The sequence below is a fragment of the Lagopus leucura genome, unplaced genomic scaffold (assembly GCF_019238085.1).
Source record: "Lagopus leucura isolate 7727_CA_CO unplaced genomic scaffold, USGS_WTPT01 Super-Scaffold_100014, whole genome shotgun sequence".
NCBI classification, from domain to species: Eukaryota; Metazoa; Chordata; class Aves; order Galliformes; family Phasianidae; genus Lagopus; species Lagopus leucura.
This window is the reverse complement of record NW_024962268.1, coordinates 17,611,922-17,634,310: the sequence shown is the minus strand read 5'-3', so window position 1 is coordinate 17,634,310 and position 22,389 is coordinate 17,611,922. Positions and strand designations below refer to the sequence as shown.

General features: G+C 46.1%; 2 protein-coding genes across 2 annotated transcripts in view; one reads left to right on the top strand and one right to left on the bottom strand.

Annotated features, from left to right (window-relative positions):
* The first annotated feature begins 6,589 nt into the window (after positions 1-6,589).
* On the top strand, positions 6,590-9,502 carry PMAIP1 (phorbol-12-myristate-13-acetate-induced protein 1). The gene is made up of 2 exons (XM_042875321.1): positions 6,590-6,697; positions 6,892-9,502. Exons 1-2 carry the CDS (start codon positions 6,646-6,648, stop codon positions 7,002-7,004), a joined length of 165 nt encoding a protein of 54 aa, XP_042731255.1. The 5' UTR covers positions 6,590-6,645; the 3' UTR covers positions 7,005-9,502.
* A 4,147-nt stretch (positions 9,503-13,649) lies between these two features.
* Positions 13,650-22,389, bottom strand: part of PDZD2 (PDZ domain containing 2) — a 138,669-nt gene continuing 129,929 nt past the window's right edge. The window contains exons 22-24 of the mRNA XM_042875196.1: positions 20,597-20,867; positions 18,478-18,612; positions 13,650-17,770 (exon numbers count right to left, since the gene is read on the bottom strand). Of these exons, the coding sequence (XP_042731130.1) occupies positions 17,604-17,770; positions 18,478-18,612; positions 20,597-20,867 (573 nt within the window). The 3' untranslated portion in view covers positions 13,650-17,603. The remainder of the gene's footprint in view (positions 17,771-18,477; positions 18,613-20,596; positions 20,868-22,389) is intronic.

The window sequence follows — 22,389 nt, the reverse complement described above, 5'->3', positions numbered from 1 at the left end:
TTTGCTCTCCTGCTTCCCGCACAGAGGATCAGCTTTCCCACTTCAAAACTGGTTTGTGGGATTTAGGGGAATAAGTGATTCTTTATTCAAATGGAGATCACTCAAACAAAGCTCAGCACAGAGAAAGCATTGCTCAGACTAGGGTGACCATCTTCTAACCAAGCAAAGTCACTCCTGTCCCACCTGAAAAGCACTGGCAAGGCACAGAGGAAGTGCTGCAGCACTCCCCAAGCACAAGGATGGCTTGCTGCTACATATGGAATCCCAGCTCACCATGCTGGTGTCCAGCAAAGGTGCCTTGAACTCCTCAGTTCTCCTATTAACTTTCTTTAAGGCACCAGCATGTCAGGAAAGAACCAAGCATCTCATTTGTGGGATTTCCCTTGTTTATTTCATTCCTACATCTGATGTACTGACTTTATGCATCATGGCAAAGTGCAGAGGACATTGTGGGGAATGTGGGAAAGGAATTAGCCTGAGCATTAGAATAAAAATTGTTGATAGGCACTGAGTTGAAATTGAATAGAACACGTTCAGACAACCATCAACAACCATAAGCATGATCCTCAGAAAGAGCAAAAAACTGAGTGGTGAAGGTGCAGCTGCATTAACAGTCTTAGTAATGTTTGCAAAGTCACCCTGCAAACACTCCACTCCAGTCTGATAAATGGTGATGAAAGCCAACATTTACTTTACTAATATCTGCTTGTTCTGGATAGCATTTACCAGGACTGGCCTTCATGAGGATATAAGAAAATTGTTATCACCACAAGTGCTGAAACCTACTTAACAAACAATCTACTGAATTTTGCATGCTCTTATGGTGGGTTCTTTTAAACTCTTTAGAAAGCCATATTCGTGACCACCAATAGTGTGAACTGAGAACGGTCTCACATGGATCGATAGAATCATTAAGGTCAGAAAAGATCATCTAGTCCAGCTTTTCACCACTACTTTTTCACTACTACCAACACTGCCCACTGAATCATGTCCCTCAGTACCAATTCTCCACGTTTGCTACCACTCCAGGGTTCAATTTCACCTGGATGTTCTGTTCCAGTGCCCAGCTACTCTTTTGGAGACAGATCTTTCCTAATATCTAACCCAAACCTTTCCTGGCACAACTTGAGGACATTACCTCTTGTTCTATTGCTGTTATTGGGAGAAGGGGCTGATTCCCACCCCGCCACAGCCTCCTTTAAGGGAGTTGAAGAGAGTGATAAGGTCTCCCCTGAGCCTCAACTGCAGACTGAACAGTCCCTGTTCCCTCAGCCAATCCCCGTAAGCCCTGTGCTCCAGACCCCTCATGGCTTTGTTGCCCTTCTCTGGACACACTCCATGGCCTCAATACCTTTCTTGTAGTGAAGGTCCCAAAACTGAACATAGTACTTGAGGCGCAGCCCTACCAGCATGAATACAGAGGGACTTCCCTGCTCCTGCTGGCAACACGATTTCTGATCCAAGCCAGGATGCTGTGGCCTTCTTGGTCACATAGGCACACTGCTGGCTCCTGTTCAGCTAAGCATTGACCAAAAGCCCCAGATCCTTTCCCACTGCACGTAGGAAATTTAGAACTGATAATATAACAATTTAAGAAAATTCAAGGAAATTCAGTCAAATAAGTCATCGTGGAATCATAGAATCATTGAATGGCACAGCCTGAAAGCTATGGGAAAAAGCTGTGGGAAAGCCAACCCAGCCCCAAACCCTGCTTGCTGTGGGCTGGCTGCCTCTCACCATCTCAGGCTGCACAGTGCCCTATCCAATCCACCCTAAGTACCTCCAGGGATGGGACATCCACAGCTGCTCCAGGCAGCTTGTGTCAGTGCCTTAACATCTTCAGTGTGTAAAAATTCTATTATGAATCTCCCCTCTTTAAGTCTAAAACAGTTCTCCCTTGTCCTATCACAATCTGTCCCTGTAAAAAGTTAGTCCCCTTCCTGTTTATAATCTTCCTTTTAATAGTAGAAGGCCATAGTAAGGTCTCCTGAAAGCCTTCTCTTGGATATCCAAGATCAGCTCCCATAGCCTTTCCTCATAGAAGATGTGTCCCATCCTCTGAGCATCTTTGTGGACCTCCTCTACCCCCCACTCCAACAGCACACCTTTCTTGTGTTGGCCCCACACCTGGATGTGGTAATGCAGATGGGGCCTCATGAAGGCAGAGCAGAAGGGGACAGTCTCTTCCCTTTCCGTCCTGCTATGCCTCTATGGATGCATCCCAGGGTAGTGTTGGCCTTCTGACCTGGAAGCTTATACTGCTGCCTTGTGTTAAGTCTTTCACCCACCAGAACGTTAAAGTCCTCCCCTGCTCTCAGTCCTCCCAGTCTGTCCACATACCTGAGACTGCCTCGATCAAGGGGCAGCACCTGGTACTTGGCCTCATTGAACCTCATTTGATTCACACTGGCCCACTTTTCTCACAGTTACTTCTTTATCAAAGAGCACACACTCAATATAAACTACCTTGCTCTCCAGCTATGTTGAGGAGTGGCTCTGGTACCCAACCACATCCTCAACCAAACATTATTGCTGACAGCAGGACAACTGCCCCTGCCTGTGGTGAGCACCAGGCCAGAAACATTCCAGTCATCCTTCATTCTTCACCCCCCAAAAAATGAATGCAGCTTGTTTGGCATACAGACGGTCATGGAGAAGATAGGTGTTCACCCACCTGTCAGTGGGAGAGCACTGCTGTACATGAATAAGGTGTTCACCTTGAGGAAATACATGGCTGAGCTTCCAAGGAAGCAGGCAAGGAAAACAGCAAAGGAGGGAGGATCTATGGTTAGTGGTAGGGAAATTAGGTAATATTTAAACAGCTGATAAGTTGGGTGTAACTGGAGTTCTCCTTCATTTCTTATCTGATGCTAGATCACTCCAGCAACTCAAAGAGGAATTAATTATTTTACATGACTGTGTGAATCTGCACTGACATCTTCCTTTGTGGCTGTGGAAATGCAGGGGAGCCCCTGGCTCCACAGTGTAGAAAGAGAGGATGAAGGCAATGCCCAGGGCAGTGGTGGTGTCCCAGTTCTTCAAAACATGTGGACAGGGCATCAAGGGATGTGGCCTAGTGATGGGACTCAGTAGGTCAGGCTGATAGTTGGACTGGGGGATCATGAAGGTCATTCTCAGCCTACATGATTCCACGATTTTACTTCTAACAGCAAGAGCCAGCCCAGCAGGACAGCTAACAGGAACCAACAGGAAGAGCCTTTTCAGCAGTGAAAAAAACCCAATGGCCTGAATGCCCAGCACAACAGCCACCACAGCCACCATGCACTGGCATGGCTGCACCCACTGCGCTCCAGATGACCTTTGGCTCACAGCCCTGGCAGCGCAGCTCCGCTTCCTGCTCCAGCACTCACTGCAGGAGCCGCCGAGATGTAGTCTGCAGAAAGAGGAAGGAAGAGAGCAGCACACAGCCCCTCGGTGAGTACAGAGCAACGAGCACCGGGCTGCAGGACTCAGTAGTGAAGGATTCTTGTAACATCGCAATGATTTATTTAACTTTATAGAGAGGCGCTGCTCAAAGCTGATTCAGCACAAGCATTAAAGTTTAGAGAAAAAAACACTTGCTTTCCTTTCACTCCTGCTTGTTTTCATTTCTGCACCATTCGTTTTCCTTTCATCACATCTGCCCACTGGCATTAGTCATGCTGCAGGTTGGTCACGCGCTGCTCTTGATCCCCAGTGCTGCTCAGACCGCAATGCCTGACACCAGCACGACTCCAGACACTGCATCTTGGGATTCTCCCTTCCCAGCTACACAATCCCTCAATCCTCAGTTGCTGATAAGCAGAAAAATGGCTCTGAGGTCCAGGGCTGCTCACCACTGCTCCCACCCATTTCCCCCAGGCTGTGCCTACGGGGGTCCCATGGCCCACAAGCTTTCAAGACCACTCTAAGGAGCAGTCTCCTGGGGTACTGCTCTTCTCACAGCCATGCTGCTTTGTTTAGAGGAACTGAAACCAAACATGTCAGAGCTCAATGGGAGTCTGTAACCACAGCAGGCTATTTTTCACCCTGCCACACTGTGCAAAGCAAAGAGTGGCCCCTGGCCACAGCCTCACTGTCCACCAGCACCCAGCAAGCTCCTCCTGTGGCAGTGGGCTCCCTTCCCTGCACGTAGGAGGGCTGCAGTGGCAGGGCATGCAAAGTTAAACACTGCAGGAGCTCTGACTTCTTAAACCAGTTTGCACACTGAAGTTTCCCACTCTTCTTATTGCCCTACCACCGTTCTCAAGAAACAGAAAGAAATAAATGAACCTTGCCAATCAGCTAGTCTACTGATCTGTGACCCACTGCTCTGGCAGGGAGAAGCATCTCCTCTCCTGCATATGTTCAAAAGAAAAGAGTCTGTCTCTTGGTGCTGCTGCAGGGGCAGTAGGATGAGCTACCTCTAAAGGCTCTTCCCCTTTTTGGCAAGGGAGCCTTGCTAAGCTGGGCAGATGCTCAGAGGATGGAGCATCTCTTCTACGAAGAAGGGCTGAGAGAGTTGGTCTTGACAGCATGCAGAAGAGAAGGCTGCACAGATAGCTCACTATGGCCTTCCAGTGCTTGAAGGGAGATTATAAGCAGAAGAGGGACTGACTTTTTACGCAATCTGACAGTTGATAGGACAAGGGGGAAGGGCTTAAAACTAAAAGAGGGGAGATAGATAGAGCTAGATTAGCTACTAAGGAGAAATTCTTGACTCACAGAGCAGTGAGGTCCTGGCACAGACTTTCTGGAGTAGCTGTGGTGCCCCATCCCTGGAGGTGCTCAAAGCCAGGCTGGATGGGGCCCTGGCCTGCTTGAGCTGGTGGGGGGCAACCAGCCCACGGCGGGGGTTGGGGCTGTGGAGGCTTTGAGGTCCCTTTTAGTTCAAGTCATAAAGTGATTCCATGATTCTGTGATATAACAAGATTGAAGGGCACTGGTTTTTATGCCTGAGTAGTATGTCTCTCTCCAAATCCACACAGGAGAGCAAAATTTTTCTAGCTCTGCCTAAATGAGATAAATAAATGCTCACAGCAATTCTTCTTTCCATGCTTTGCCCCTGTGTTCCTCTTCCTCACTTTTTGTTCTGTGGGAAGGAAAACACAGAGGGCCAGTGTGTCCCTGTTCCCTGTGCTGCTGAAGCTGCTGAGCACCACTGTTCATGGGGTTGTGAACAGTGCACAGTGCTGCCCAAGGGATACCCGCCACAAGGGCAACGCATCCCAGGGCTGCTTGCTGCCTTCCCACCACCTAAACTCAACAGACCTGTTTGGAGAGAGTTTCTCCCATAACAGGAATCAAAGGTCAAAGGGCAGCTTTCCCCGTATGGGCCTGCATTACAAACACACATGTTGGCGTGGATGTGAAATGAACGCAAAAATATCACGTCTAGCCAATAAGCTTATATACCATGTAGGTTTTATATTAAAAGGTAAGAGATGAGGGCAATGCATTCTCAGACAGAGGAAAGTGCCAATGGGCACTGACATCTGGTGTGCCTGCTCAGTGCAGCTCACAGTGCTGCAGCCTCAGCTGTGCAAAATCCACATCTCGCTGTGGATTCCATCAGGGCACCCCGAGACAAACAGGGAAAAGGGGCTCTGAGCTGAGCTGGCGAAGTTTCCTCTTCCCACAGACAGCAGATCCATCAGCTTTGTGGACACTTGCTCCAGAGGCTCTGATCCCACAGGGAAGCGCTTCCTGATTGCCCTGTTGCAGTGTCTTTTCCTGCTTGTAATGTTGCAGTGCAAAAGGTGGGTATGCACTGCACCCAACCACAAATCAGCTCTTTGTTACGTCCAGCCCTTCTTATTCTCTTTCTCTTTTTTTCGTTTTCGTGTAAACACAAACTATCCTGCAGACGGGTGACTCACTCACAGACCTCTGGCAGCTCTCCCAGAAGTATGCTACAATCACAAAGTCACGAGGGCCACACGGTAATTTTGGCTTTTCTTCCGTGTAGCACAACTTGCAATTGCAGGTGAGCACCCGAGGCTGCCGGGGCCGCCTGGGCACTGTGCAAGGGTCCAGCAGCAGGAAAGGACCCCGAGCTGCAGGTGTGGGTCAGCTCCTTTTGTTCCACCTGGTTTGAGGACAAGGTCACCAACCTTAGAAAACTGTGCCAGGAGTACCTGCTGGCTAACAGTGGGCAGAGGTCCCTTCGCGCCGCTTTGCCCACCATAGGCACATTCAGTCACTGGCTGCTGCTTGCCCACATCCTACTCCTCCGCGCCTCCGTGCCAAGCACAGTCCATCCTTCCACCCCTCATTGCCCATGCACTCCACCGCATCCCTCCACCCTTTTTTAACACGAGCACACCTCCCTCCTTCTCTCCCTGCCGGAAGACACAGCCTTCCATCCCTCATACCCATCCCCTTCCCCCCAACACACCCCATCCCTCCACGCTCCGCGCCACGCTTTATTTCGGCACACCGCCACCGGCCCGGGCGCGCTCCGACACGCTCCCGCCACGGGCCGGGGGGGGGGAGGGATTCCCGCGCAGTTCGTTACGTCATCACAAAAGAGGGAAAACCCCGCCGAGCTCCGCTCTTAGGGCGCGCTTCGCCCCGCCTGCCCGCAGTCGCCCGCCGCCGCCGACCCGCGTTGAACCGAGAGGTGCCGAGCCGAAGCGAGCCGGACCGTGCGGAGCTGTTGCCGCGATGATGCCTGGCAGGACGATACGCAAACCTGCGCCGCCCGCCGCGCCTGCAGGTAGGGAAAAGCGAAGGGAGACAGGTCTCAGTTTTTTATTTCTTTTATTTTTTGGGGGGCTGGGGGGTTGATACACGCTTTTCCCTTTTTCTTCTCTTTTTTCTTCTTTGCCTTCTTCTTCCCTTCCCCGATATCGCTATCTGGAAAAGTCCTCGTTAGAATTAAACCCCTATCGCCCTGCGCGTGTTTTGCAGAGCGGGACGCGGTGGCTGAGTGCGCGCTGGAGCTGCGCAGGATCGGCGACAAGGCGGACCTACGGCAGAAGGTCCTGAACCTCATCGCGAAACTCTTCTGCCCCAAAACGTGAGCCGCCGCGCCCGCGGTGCTGAAAAAGAAAGAGGGGAGATTTCGGCTTTGCAGATCTGGAACGAGAGATTTCACTTACACTGGGAGACAGAGAAAGCTCTTTGATTTGTGTTTTGCTACCTGGAGCCACCGAAGGATGGCTGTCGCTACGTGATTCCTGTGGGAAGTGTTACAGCATTATTATGCTTTACGGATGCCAAGCAGAAAACAAAGTGATGAGCACAGCCCCTCGCCGCTCTGCAGGGGGATGTGGGGCAGGTTGGAACTTGTCCTTCTCGGGGCTGGGGAATTCTGTGAGAACCCTGCTTCCCTTGTTGCCTTCACATCCCACGTCCCACCCAGAACTGTGGACAGAAGGTTCCGAAGCAGAGAAAGAACTAAGGGTTGTGGAACGTGGGCACGAATCACGAGGTGAAAGCCGGTGTTGAGGTTCTGACTGCTCTTATCTTCTACAGCTTGGATTCTGCTGGACGGGGAAGTGGTGGTGCTGGGGATATCTCATCCGTTCATTAAAACCACTGCCTTAATTTAAAGGTTATTTGTTGTAGCAAGTGGCTTTGGGGATAAAAAAAAAAATTGCAATTCTGTGAATTAATGTGACGTTGCATAGTTCTAGTCTGTATATTATATATATGTATATATTTGCATATATATATATATATTACATATATAAAATATAAATATGTGTAGCCCCCTTGTATGAGAGGAGGATTTCAGAGAACTGTTAAGCGAATGCTACATCTTTAGGCTCAAAGAGTAGTATGAACAAATGCTCAAAACATGATGGAAGTACTTCATACTAACCAGAAGAAAGCATTATGTTTTCTGATGATACAGGAAGTACTTCTCGCATTAAAGAGGGGAACATAATGTAGTAATCATTAAATGAGTGATACGAATGTATATTGTACAAATGCTGATGTTGAGGTATGTGTGTTGAGTGGAAGGTTTCTTCCAACACTGAAAAGAAGTCCTTGATGACAATACAACACCACTGTGTGCTTTTCTAAGTAACACAATAACTCATCAACAGACCACAAAGTTGAATCTGAGTCAAAACTCGAATTTTCTTCAGATTGTCGTTTTTCAAAGAAGGCAGCTGCCTCTCTTTGAAGAAATCATAAAATGGATTGTTACAGTCAGTACAGATAAACAGCCGCAATCTTCAATAGTTCTTTAAGGGAAGATCCTTCCCTTGTACTTTCTCTTTCATTTCATGGCACCCCCATTTTATTTCTGGAAAGATGGAGCTGCTGCAGCACCCGGAGAGGGGCAATGTGCTGCTGTAACTTGGAGTTCCCCTTGCTGGCTCCAGAGGAGCTGCGCTAAACTCACAGCTCAGACATGTGCCACCTCTGCACGCCACATCTTGCTCCTGAGCAGTGTTCTTTCAAGGGTGCACACTAGCAATAAAACGGCCTTAGCTGTTGACATTTGTCGCTGCCTCTTCAATCAGTGTTCAGAGATGCAAAGAACACCCATCTCCTTCAGGAGATGTAGCACAGAAAGTCAGGTGAGGCCACGCACTTGCTCCTCTAGATGAGTGCTGCTTTGGTATGCAGCTGTATTTGTGTTGTGTAAGGGTGGGTAGTTGCACCTCCTGAATTCCAGTTCAGTTTTTCCTGCCTAGTAATGATTTTCTGGTTTTATTTATACCCCGTGTTTCAGCTCGCTCTCCTTCCTCTGCCTTTGCAAAGCTGCTATGACGTAGCTGACAGATTTGCTTGCTCTGCCACAACCAGCTGTACGAGGCTGCTGCTCCTTGGCACTGACCACTAAGCAGGAGCAGGAATAGCTGTAATTCATCTTCTTGTTGGAAAGCAACATGTTTCACTGACATCTACAGACACCAGTTTTCCAGGTATAAAAAAACTGAATGCAAAGAGTTTTAGTTAAACACCAGCGTGCTGCTTAGTAAGGTTGCCTGCCCGCAATCAATAGGAACAGCAGTGCTGCATGGCCTGGTGACACCCCGTGGGCTGTGCCTGGCTCAGGAGCACAAAGCATTTACATCAGGACCTGAAATATATTTGGATAAAGGTCTTCTGCTTCATGCTGCTTTGAAACTCGGTAGGAAATTAGGCTCCTACAGAGGAGTTCATGGAGCACGGGCAATAATTCAACACAAATGTTATAAAAAAAAAAAAATATCTGTCCTCATAAACGCATTATGATGGGGGCATCTGCATGAAATACCAGTGCAAGTGTTTTTCTGCCTAGATCTGTAAGGACTATTTGCTTTTTGTGAAATGTTTTTGTTTTTTCAAGGGTTGTCAAGTGCTAGCATCGAGTGAGCTCAGGAAAACGCCTGTATCCAGGTGATCAGTGCCAGTACATGAGCCTGCTAATGTCCTCCCCACATTTCCTTCTGTTGCTTCCCCAGAGCATTTGCTATTATATGATGTATCAACATGGGTTTGTTTTTCTTGAGGCCAGATATTTCCCTATATGCCCCATGCATGTATGTCTTGAATTCTTGTTGAGATAATAAATGTGAAGTGCAAGCAAAAAAAATGAGTCATTGTTATAACTCCAGTTTTTCTGAGGGTTGTAAATGAGCAATCATATTACACTGATTCCTTCCAAATAGGTGGAAGTCAGAGGGCACACACAAAACCAACAGCAGACTGCCGCTGGGAGAGCAGCATCGTTTAAGAGGAGCAACACATAACAACACATAACCATACCCATGAACTTCAAAATGAGACATCGAGGCACCTGTTCTAGCATTTTCTAGAAGTCTGCTCCTGCCAAGGACACTATTACCATCACCAGAGCTTTGCAGCTTTATGTCAGAGAATCTTCAGGCACCAGTGAAGGGCAAACATTGAAGCTGAGTTTTGGGGTTTGTTTTGTTTTTGGATGCAGGCAGAAGGAGATGCTGTGTTTCACCAAGGCCAGATTTCTAATTTCTCTGATCTTGGAGCCCTGAAAGGGGTGAAATTCCACACTGCTTACCATGAGGGAATAGCAAGGGGTGGCACAGACCTTCCTCCTCAAAGTTGAGGTCCAAGGACATGGAGAACCCAAGATGCTGCCCAAAGTGCCACACGGGACACAGGTTCCCAGCACTAAAGAGGGATAAAACTCTGACCAAAGATTCTGAATCTGGTAAATGACAAAAATACTAAAGGCATCGTAGTGCCATGCAGCAACCTGCCCTATGGGGCACAAAGCCCCCACCTCCTGTCTGCAGGGCCCTGACTCACCCCGAGCACCTGGTGTCACAACCAGACACCAACACCCCGTGCCTGACCCTACACATGTCGCCGGGTCACGTTTACACTGCGCTCAGCTGCGCGAAAACCGGCTTCGTGTTAGCAGCCGGCGCGGGGCTGGATGCACCAGTGGTATTTCATAAACAAATTGCTAGACAACAGACAACAGAGAGCACACTCCCCCTGGATGTTATTCTAAGTCATTCGGAAAGCAACAACTCATACACTGCTGTGTATTTTTAGCATACACTCTGGAAGTGACTTATTTTCTTGTTTTCCTCTCACGTCAGCACAAGACTGAGCAAGGTCATGATGTGTGTCTGCAGGGATGGAGCAGCACTGGATGCAGTGTGCTGGCTTTTGGTCCAGAAGGTTTTCCCTAAAGCAAATGGCAGGACGGCCAGCAAGCAATAGGCCTGACATTGCTGCAAACATGCGGCTTTGCCTGAGTGCACCAGTGCTGTCTGGACGATGGTGTGAATGTACCAAAGCTGCTGCCTGCCCTTGCCCTTCCCCTGCACTGTCTCTTGGTGACACAAATCTCAGCTGTCTATGAGCCCTCAGAGTACTGCATAAAGCTGGGGAGAGGCCCTGGGGCTGGTATACCCCGAATATTGCTGCCATCACATGGCTTTGTGCCATTTGGGTTTCCCTGCATTACTACCCTTGTTTCTCCTCCCTTTGGCTCCAGACTCAGAATTCGACCTGGGCACACAGCCAGCTCCACTGTGTACCAGGGATTCATGGCCACGTTTCCTTCCCCTCTGTGCTCCTCAAGGGGACATAACCAAGCTGTTGTGGAGAACAAGGCCATGTTTGCTCCATGTCTCTCTGGAGGAGGAACCAGGGCAGTCCCTTACCCCCACAGCAGACAGGATTTTCCCAGCACTGTGCTGGAGCAGTGGCACGGCATGGAAGGCACATCACCAGGAAGGGGAAAATGGCAGGAACTCCTGAGCCTGTTTGCTCAGCAGTATCAAACTGATTCAGAGAGGTGAGGCCACATATGTGGCATCATCAGCAGAAAGGCAAGAAGGTTCTGATTCTGTTATTGGCTAAGTTCAGAAAATACTCTGACTGCTGGGAAACTTGCTTCCAGGCAAGGTTTACGTGATACGGATGGAAGGGAAACTCCTTGCTTTGGGAGAGGGTGCTTACTAGCATCAGAAGGGGTTTTCTTTCTTGGCTGACCGTACCCTGTGTGCCTCAGGCCCAGCACTACCAGCCAGTGAGGGGAGGCGTTGTTCCCTCTGTGCTGGGCGGCGTCACCTCCAGCTCTGGGTGCAGGCTGGGTGCCACAGTGTACAGACATAAAGCTGTCACACAGCGCCCAAAGGAGGGCTGTCATGGTGGTGAGGCTCTGCGGGGCAAGGAGCGTGAGGGCGGCTGAGGGCCTTGGATGTGCAGGGCCCAGAGCAGAGCAGGCTGAGGGAAAGACAGACATAATGCTGGAAATCTAGATGGATCCATGAATAACCACAGTAGAGGCACAGGGACCCTCAATCCAGGTGAGCAAGGTTAATGGAACAGGAGAACAGCAAAGATACAAAGACAGAAATGGCAAACGAGGCAAAACTTTTCAGGCAGGAAGATAAATTTGACTGCAACTAAGTCAGTTATCTTCTTTGGATCTCTCAACCCTGTATGTTAGTGATATGGGAATTAAAAAAAAGCCATGCCCCAGAGCACAAAGTTCTGCTTTTTGTGCCAAGATTCCCCTTTGCTGGCACTCCAACAGATTCAGAAAAAGCCTGGTCTCCAAAACACATCTGGGTTGGGTAAAAGCCAAATCTGACTTTTCACCAACATACATGGCTTAGTGTTAAATGAGGTCCCATGTGCTAATCCATTTATGGATTAAGTCCATTGTGTCTAATCTCTGCTGTATTTCTCTGCAATGAGCCACTGTCTGGAGCAATTAAGATTTTAATTAAGGGCTTTCAGGACTGGTCCTGCAAGAGCCAGGCTGCTCTGAAGCTGTGGACCCCCAGATCAACTTGTGTTAGGATGAAGCGACAGCAGGACAGACAGAAGGAAAACCCTCCCACCCGTTGGACCCGAGGCAGCCTTTTTCTGGGGTGACTCAGCAGAAGGGATGGGACTTTAGCCTGCGCACGTGACTCTTACTCACTTGCACCTTCCTGGCACAGCACCCAATAAAGAAACTGAAAGCAAACACAGAAGCTTCTGGAACGAGAGTCCAGAGATGGAGACAATGCAGACGCCTTCCTCCATTTGCCCAAAGGCCCACCCGCTCTTTCTGGGAGCACTGCAAATCAGCGTGAATGGTGAGAGGTTAGCAAGCACTGAGCAGAGGCATGTGAGCGAGAGGGCAGGGCAGGGGCTGGGAGTTTCCACCCATGCAGCTGCTGTGAGCACCCAACCCATCACTCAGACGCAGAGCAATGCGCACTGACATGCGGGCCGGCGAAGAGGATATAAATGCTTAACCCACCAGTTCCTTCCCCCGCTCTGCCTACCTCGCAGTGACTACTGACATGTCCAGGCACTCGCAGGCAGTGCTGCTTTTGGGAGCCTCCGGCATTTCCCATGTCAGAGCAGCTCCCGGGGAGAACATCTGCACTGTGCTTTACAGGCCAACGCATCCTTCTGGGTGGCAGGCTGGCTTCCTGCCACAGTGCAGCAACTTCAAAAGGTGAATGCTAGCAGCTTTCCCCGTTGGGAGCTCTCTCTCGGCCTCTGCCTCCTGCTGTGAACTCCACTGCACCCCGACGCCATCCCCTCTAAAGTAACATCCAGCCCAGCCCTCACCTCCAGTGCAGCGGGGTTCCAGAGGGGAGCATAGCCCCTGGGAAGGCTGAAGAAAACAAATAATAAGCTAGGACTTGCTGTATACACATAACTCCTATACGTATAACCTGTTTCCTTACAGCTCATTGCTGGTCAGGAGGCTGAGAAATTGCTGCTCATAATGAAAACTCTTCATTTCCACTTCGCCATTTTCAAAAAACAAAACAAAACAAAACAAAAACAGAAACAAACAAAACAAAACAAAAACCACCACATCTTTTGGGACACCAAAGCAGGTCCCAAGCACCTTTTAACATTTCTTAAATGCTTTTATCCTGCTTACTCTGAATGACTGTTCTTGGAGGGCAGTACTTCACTTCTGGTTTAGATGCACATCTTAACAGTATTACTGCACGGCTTCTGTACACGGTCCCCAGTACAGCTTCCTCTCTGCAATGCCAGCTCCAGCCATGGACCAGCCAGACCTTGGTGTGACAGAAATAAGTACCTAGAGGAGTACTAAGGATACCATTTATTTTCAAAATCACTAAAAAACCCAAACAAAACAGTTTATGGCAACACAGATTTTACATAACAGAGACAGCAAATTGGAAAATGTACAATCTATTTCATGTTATTGCACTCGCTGTTTATAATATATAAGTCATTTAAAACAGTTTTCATTAGAAGAAGTTTTATTCATATAAATAAAGGTGTAAATATACAGTATCATACAAGAAGTGTGTCAGCCTAATACACAAAACCTAACCTAGAGTGGGATCCCTATTTCTCACATGATCTAGCCTACTCCTCATTGATATTTCCACATGTACATTTACATACCCTAAATGTAGAAGCAGGTAAACATTCCCACCTGGGAATGTTTCCTTCAGATTTTCACAAGAACCGCTGCAGAACATTTATAAGGGTTAATTTTAAGTGAGGGTCAACAGAAAACCTGAATCACTCAACAGTTTCTTAACACATATCTGCTCTCAATTACTTTTTTAAGCAAGAAAATGATTAGATGTTGTTCCCTCTCTAACTTAGGCCTAACCTCACACCTCTGCTTTGTTTTTTTTTTTGTTGTTGTTTTGTGGGTTTTTGTTTGTTTGTTTAAGTACAGATGTAATCCCCAAAGAAGCTGGGAAGAGCTCCCAGGTATAAAAGCCTGCAGAAGATGCTACTGCTGTACCACACCAGAGCCTATTCTCATATCCAACATGTGCTCCAAGCCTCGGAAGCAGCAAAGCCTCCCACTAGACTTCTATCTAGAAGCAAACTCTCCTCATCTGGCACGCCTTCAGGTTCCTGGTGAAAAGCAGTGGACCAACTGCATAATTTCATCCTGACTTTTGGTCTATGAAAATGCAGCTGTGAGTCTTTGGACGGTCGCTCTCTCCTAGAGCTTGGTCAGCTCTCCAGCGTGGTGAAGAATCACTGTGGGCCTGACATGCAAACAGCGAGGCCAAAATGCCTGTGAACTTACTGAATACGGATGAATTAACACAACTTCCTGTGTCACTCTGCTGTGACCAGCCTCTCAGAAAAGTAAGCTACTTTGCCAGACGCACAACCGATGGTTCACTACATCTGTTTGCTTCACCCACTCTTTCTGTAATAGATCAGGCCAACATTCTGTAAATCCTGGGGCTTTTATGTAGAGTGTCACCCCAACAGAAACATCAGGAAGTGCCACTGTAACCATACCAACACCAGGAGCACTGGTCAAAGTGTTTCCTGCTCCTTCACCAAAAAAAAAAAAAAAAAAGTTTTTTCAGGAGCAGAAACAATGAGGGTTAAACACTATTCTTTTTCTTGCTGCGAAGTTATTAGAGAAGTAAATAGTTCTACCCATATTAAGTATCAGACTTAAAATGTTAAACCTATCTTTAAATTATCCCCACTACTGAATTACACACAGAACTCCCCACCTCTTCTTGCTGTTACTCATCCAACACTTATCTACATGCATGTAAAATAAAATACTAAACAGTATTCAACTACTGAAGATCAAAAGCCTTCTAAATCACTCACAAAGAACAGTATCTGCAAGTAAGTGTCTGAAAATATTCACCACGTATCATTTTAAGACATCTCAAATTAAGTTTGCTTTACAAAATGAAGACTTCATCTTTGAGCTCACAATGTACTGGGAGAGTGCCATATGTCCTCCTGACACTGTGACCTCAAAAATTTTCAACTAAAAAATATCCCCATCATTTCCTAAAACTTATTTGTGATTTAGCACATTAAAGTAGCAAAAAGTCAGTACTGCACTTGAACGTGTTATACAGATACAGGTACATATTTACTACGTTGCATTAAATTCCACATGCATTTTACGTATCTACTATACACGCTTTTACAATCAGATTTTGGTCACTCCTGAACAAGGCCTACCCATTTAATCATCACTGCCAAATGTCTTCTCCCTGATTTTTCAGGGAAGACGCAAAGCTAACCTCTTTTGTCCCGGCCCAGGCCTGCTGCCCCAGTGTGGGGCTGACCCCAGGTGCTGTACCCTCCCAAAACCTCCCCCACAAGGATGGGACCAAAGGTGGGAAGTGGTCCTGGCAAAGGAGCTGAGCTTTGGGGTCTCAGGAGACCCAAATCCACCTCATTGACCCTGAATGCATTCCACAGAAATCCTGCTGGCAAAGCAGCTGTAGGACTATGGACAGTATTGCCTTTCATGTAACCAAAAGTTGCATCTCCTCCTAGATGCTTGTGCTCATACATGTCACCGAAAGAGATTAAAATACGTTTGTTTATAGGCAAGCATTGCACAGGTTTCCTGCTCACTTGGTCTCTGGCTGCCCCACAGAACTGAATTTTATGCTGCCTATCATGAGCTGCTGATTGACACAGCTGCCACAGAAATGAACCAAACCAAGGGCCCACCATCCTGGAAGCAACTGATCCAAGCACTGTGAACTGAGACATAAACAGAGGAAACAATAGCATGATCTTGGGGTACAGCCCCAAGTGAGGAGTCCTGGCCTTCTTATAACAACTATGCAGTATATTGCCTTACTACAACAGCAGGCAGCACTTCACATTTGGACCGGCTCCAGGCTCAGAGCTCCTCACCCTGGGCTTGTTGGCGACAAGCGGGGCTCCAGCCCAACGCGACAAACAACCTGAGCACTCTGGAACAAACAACTTGTTCTCAGCTGATAAGGACACTGGCCCATTTCCTCCTCTATCTCTTTTATGTTGTTTAGCCATCCCAGACATAGGAAGAGAAATAGCACAGTCTAATCTCTCGCACTCATACATTCTCCTCCGCGTAGAACAGACTATAAATAACACTCAGCAGCATGGCCCACCAGGAGCAGAGCTGAGAAAATCCCACCTGAAGCACCTGTAGCACTGCAGCCCCTACAGTTTTCTCTATCTACAGCATGGCTTCTCCCACCCATGCAAATAGTTTTCAGTCTCACTATCCAAAACCCTCAGCATCAGCCCATTTCTGATGCAGCCAGAAGCACTTATGCTTTGCACACACATACTCACCCACTCCCACACAAGAAAAAAATAAATACTGGACAGGAAAGGAAAAAATAATAATTAAAAGAACAGTTAATAGCCACCATAAATATGGCCAGTTCAGATTTAATCTGTTAAAATCCACATCCTTAGACCACCATTTGCCAGCTTCAGTATTTCAAGCTGGGCAACCTTCAGCCTCTTGCAGCCAAATAAAAGCAGCCTGGCTTTCAGACATACTTAGCGATCGCTGAAGTCTGTGGGATCTGCAAGTGCTCAGCACTTGGAAACTGCCCTTCTTTTAAAAATATATGTGTATTTAAAGGTGTCTAATGTTAGAAGCCTAAATTTGAAAATTCAATCCCCAATTTTTATCACTCCCAAAAACTAACAACTCAGCCTACACCTTGGTGGACAGTCACCTAATATTCAGACTCGATTTTCTTGCTCACAGATTTCTGCTGATTTATTGCCAAGTGCTTTTGTATACACGTTTCCCCTAAAGGCAGATTCAGCTGTGGTAGATTCTGAGTTAATTCATCAGTTTTTAGAGGATTCTTCACCTTTGCAATAAAACGCTCACCTTAGGCATAAAAGTTGTGCAAAAATTATACGTCTCTTTTGTCATGCACTTTAAGCAAAACTGCACTTAGAAGAATAGAGTGAGATTGTTCCAGACATTCTCTTATTATAACAAATAAGGACCAGACCCTAAGTAAGTGTCCTGAAGTCAGATTATAGCTAAGTAATACAATACAGTCCAAGTATCATCCTTGTCAACAGGATGGCAAATGACAAGTTGTACTCCCAATGCTCTGCAGATACTAAAAATATGAGGGACAGGCACAACATTATTTCTCAGTCAAAATACTTTAAACCGAACTCAGTAAAGGTCTTGAAGTTCCACTAAAACTGCCACATCATACAAAAAAAAACATCTCTAGTGTTTGGTTTCCTTCATTCTTGATAAACAGGAGAGATTTTAGACGATCATCACGCTCTTGCTCAGTGGTTCTCCAAGGCTCTTAGCACCTCTTTGTAAAGCATTAAGACACTTCTGTGGCATTAGAAACAAAGACAGCTTCTAGCCAGTTTTAACTGTTTTGTCTCAGCAAATGTGATTAGATGTAGCACTTCCATCACACTGAAGTTCTGTGTTTCCTGATGAGTAACTGAACAGGGCCCTCTGGCACAGATTTAATAATGTTCCAGGCATCGTAATGCATGAGGCCAAGTAATGATTTTCCACTAACAGCAAGAATCTCATCTCCAGATTCTATGTTTCCAGCTTGCTCTGCAGCACCACCTACAAGCAAAACAGGAACAAAGTCAATATAAATAAAAAATTGCTTTCTACTGTGACAAACAGCAGCTAAGCCATTCTTCTAGCAGTGGTGTCACTTATGCTCAGCTCAGCTCTTGCAATCTATTAGTAAGTTTTCTATAATGATAGTTCAACTTACAACACTGGCCACAATCAATCAGGGAGAGAAGAAGGACTGTGTTTACAGACATATATTAATGACCTTGAAAATTAAACATGTCCTTCCCTCTTAGAATCAATTTTGAGAGAAGAAAAAACAAATACATGCATGGAAATTGATAAACAATTCAGGAAACAGCACTTTCACCTTTTTTCCTTGATGAAGGAATGTATCACTCGAAATTAAGCCTGTACAAATGCTGAAAGCCCTCAGCTTCATTAGGTTTGAACTTCTCAAACCATTATGTACAATAATGCTGCTGTGATTTCATGCTTACAATAGCAGACAAGTCTAGGAAGCAACTGCGTCATCATAAGTAAATCAGATTGCTGAACAAGCACTCAGTAGTAGATGCAATCTCCAGACATTCTCAAGAGTATTTTTTTTCTAATGACTGCTTTGGTTACTAAGTGGTAATAGTCAGTGGCAAGTGGTAATAGTCAGAGGATACATGCCTGTTTAAAAAATAAATAAATAAGAAAAAAAGAAAACTGGGTTAATATCTGCTGTATTTTCATGTTTGCAGTACCTTTAAATATTCTTTTTACAAGCAAGGGCCTGTCTCCAGCAATAGAAGCTTTTCCACCATCGAGACTGAAGCCCAAGCCAGCAGAGGTTTTCAATAATTCAACACAGATGACATCATTCATGTCCAGGTTTGGATCTGCAACAGAATACACACAGCATCTTGTTATGCATTTAACAGTAAATTGCAGGTTGGGTTTGGTTGGGTTTGTTTTTTGCTGCAGTGACGAAGCCACTCAGAGTTCAGTCCATAGTGAAACTACAACATGTTGTCACCTTGCTTCTCAGAAGCATATGTGTAACATTGCCGCTGTGAAGGACTGACAGCACAGAACACAATATGTGCATTTTCATTTTGCATGGGCAACAAAAGTCCATGAAGGCACTGAAATTGAAGCTGAACTCAACAAAGATTTTAAATGTCAACAAAAGAATTGAAAAAAAATTGTGCAAGTACTGTGGAGAGCACTTTCTTTTGTTTCCCATTCATTATCCAAGGAGTTGCACCTTTTCAAATAACAGCAATAAATAAGACTTACATTTAAAAAAAATATGCTCCATTCTCCTAAGAGAGAGTTTGTATGCACTCACTAGTGTGAATATTTGTTTCTGGTCTCACATCTACGGAAATAATCATAGCTATCAGTCAGCAGGTGTATGCCACTTCCTAAGTCTTAGATACGTTTAGAATGCAGTGAAACTGTAGTTGACATAAATTATGATTTTGTTTAGAAGGAAATAAGCCTATAGTTTTGGAAAACAGGACCCTCTTTGCTCTGCGTGAGTGTAAAAATTCTGCAGCCTGCAACATCACAAATGGCTGTTACGGTTACCTCAAACAACTCCAAATGTTATCTGAAACATCTGGAGAGGAGCCTTGCCGCAAAGGATGGAGAGACACTCCTAATGTGAGATGTTGTGAGATGGAGAGACATTCCTAATGTGCGTCCTAATGACACTCTCTCACAACACTGTTTGTGAGAGAACGTTGCCACCTAGCGCCGGCAGACCACGCTCTGCATGTGCCACTAAGATGTAAAAGGGATTCTGAAATCATTATGTGTAGTGCATCCAGGGGAGTAGTTACAGAAAGGATGATTCATCTACAGAGCGTTCCCAATTTCTTTTATCTGCATTATAAAGTTGTACTACAGAATCCAGTCAAATTTTAAGACAATTAAAACTGCTACAGAAAAAGAAGAGCCAACAAAAAAATCCTCTAAAGGCTATGTCCAAAGGGTTCGAAACAGGTGAGAAGCATCTCCTTTTCTGCCTTCTGCTCTGAGGTGTATGCCTGGTACTGCCCAGGGAGCAGGGGAAGCTGGATCATTGGGGCTGTCAGCAGTAGCCTCTGCCCACTCCATCCCCTGCACTGCTGTGGGATGGGAGCAGGTCAGCGCTGTGCTCCTGTCAGGAGCTCCTGTCAGCTCCTGCTCCCAGGCAGCTGCATACACTCAGACAGTACAAAAGTTTAGTGCCTTAATCCTGCAAAAATTTGGGGTATTTTGAATGGACCTCTCAAGTGCATGGAATTGTTGCTCTGTTCCTAAGCAGGGCTTACTACTGTCACTGAGAGCTGCTTAAAACATTTACTCCTCGTTTCCTATGGGATGGCTGCTTTGAAATCGACTTAGCTCCTTCTACCCATTTATTACAACACCAAAACCATTTTTGCTCTTTTTAGAGAAATAGTATAAAATCTGCTACTACAGAGCAAAGTAAAAGTTGGTCTCCACGGACAACAAGCTGTGATTTCATTTGTTGGGTTGCTTTTTGTTGTTGTTTGTTTTCTTGCTCTAACTAGTGTTACAACTTTAAAGAAATGTATTGTGGATCACAAGAATATACAGAATCACTAACTGTAACTGAAACTGGATTAGGTCCTACATATCCTTCTAGGCTTCTGTCTAGTTGTGACATTTCAAACAAAAATACAACAACATCAACCAAAAAAAATCTGCATTTGGGCTCCAAAGTGAACAAATAAAATTTAGGAGTAATTTCATTTGCTCCCTCCAATTACATAAGGCACGGACTCTTTTAATCTAAAACACATGGACATTTTCCCCTTCAGTCTGCTCTGCAAAGGAATCCTTCCAAGTGCTCTTGGACAAAGATCATACCTGTTCCTATTTCCATGGAAACATCCTTTCCAGACCCCACACATTTTCTGCCAGTAGCTGATATCTCACGTCTGGAGGAATTGTTTGCTTTGTCTTTTTCCTTCTGGATGACAATGACTGCATATTTGTGCAGTCTTGCCTGATGGAGTGCATTCAGGACGTCACCGTGGACCGAGTTTGCAAGAGATTTGCCATTGATTGACAGAACAAGATCTCCTCGCTGGATAGTCCCTTCTTGAGATGCCACTCCCTTGGAAAACACTCTGTGGACCTACAAGAAAAATTTTACCTTAGAGACACATTCAGCTCATAAGCACATGTAGTGAACATAGAGACCCCCACTATCAAAGTTCACAGCTGCTGCCCACTTCCCGGGTGTCAGGCACACAATACTTGCTCTTGTCATCAGCTTCAAATACAAAGTCTATGTCACTGGACAAGAACTGCAGGTTGGGATGGGGGGGAGTTCATGCTGCTATTGCACGGTCAGCTCTATGCCAAAGACAACCAAAACCAGCTAGGGAATGTAGTGTCACTTATGCACTTATGTGCTTTCATTGACTTTCTCAGATGCCTTCAATGAACAGTAACTTCAAATAATACACTTCAAATAATTTCAACCCAACACTAATTTTGAATGATCCACAGGTTATCTAGACATCCATATTACAGCAAACTCACCAAGAACAGCACCGCACTGTGTTATACCCACTCCCCAAATTCCCAGTGACCAGAATCCAAAGCAGTTTTCAAATAGCCTTTGAAGCGATGCACAGTATTTGTGCACAAAAAGGCTCTGACTTACTGCTGCTATACAATATTTAATTGCTCCTCTTTATTTGTCTGATCAAGTATCATGTGAGTGGATGCAAAAGGACGATTTAATGGCTCAAAACATGTCTTTTCTAGAGGACATAAAATACTTCATTCAGGGTGGATTAAAAAAGAATAAACTCCAGTGAGCACAGCTGAGATTCATGTAGGTGCCACTGACAGAAAGGGACTGACAACACCAGTCACGACTTGTTATTTAAAGACTTGCCTACCAAGCACTGTGATTTATCAGCCAAAGCACCGTTTCCTATGCAATACGGTTCTAGGCACACTGGACAAAGGCTCAAGGCATTTGTGGACACCATCCTGCACGGCATGTTCTGTAGGAATTTCTCCACTTTATCCAAAACAACAGCAAGAGTCAGAAACCTTTTGACTCCTTCTCCCTCCTGCTGCAGGCCCTCCTTAGGTTGTGGAGTCTGGAGACAATCAAGACCTGCCTGGACACCTACTTGTGTGACCTGCTGTAGGGAACCTGCTTTGGCACGGGGGCTGGACTCGATGATCTCTGGAAGTCCCTTCCAACCCCTACAATTCTGTGATTCTGTGAAGCACCTGCTGCAACCAGGTTTACAAAGATAGTTTTCCAGCCAGCCCAAGCAAGCATCCAGAGCTGGAATCACTGCTTCAGTGACAAATGCAGATATTCAAATGCAGGTAGTAAGTGGAATATGGAGGTCATGCCCAAAGCATCTGCTGCCTTCCCACACATGCCCAGACTCCTCAGGTTCTTCATTTCTTTTCCATTTCTGCACCCAAGTGTTGGCAGAACAGCCTATCTGAGCAGCTCAGCACCCAGAGAGACAGGGAACGCAATCTTGGTAGCCAGAGAAGTGGAGCTTGTCCCTAAACTGTTACCATGTTCTGATTCAGAGACCACTAAATGCACAATACATTTATTTATACTGGTCATAGAGCAAATACCAGAACACTCCTACTTGAGTTCCTGCACCCTCCAA

Excerpts from the sequence above, each read along its gene's own strand:
- PMAIP1 (XM_042875321.1), top strand. The coding sequence starts at position 6,646 with ATGATGCCTGGCAGGACGATACGCAAACCTGCGCCGCCCGCCGCGCCT. Across the intron at positions 6,698-6,891 it reads GCCGCCCGCCGCGCCTGCAG|AGCGGGACGCGGTGGCTGAG; the intron begins GTAGGGAAAAGC and ends CGTGTTTTGCAG.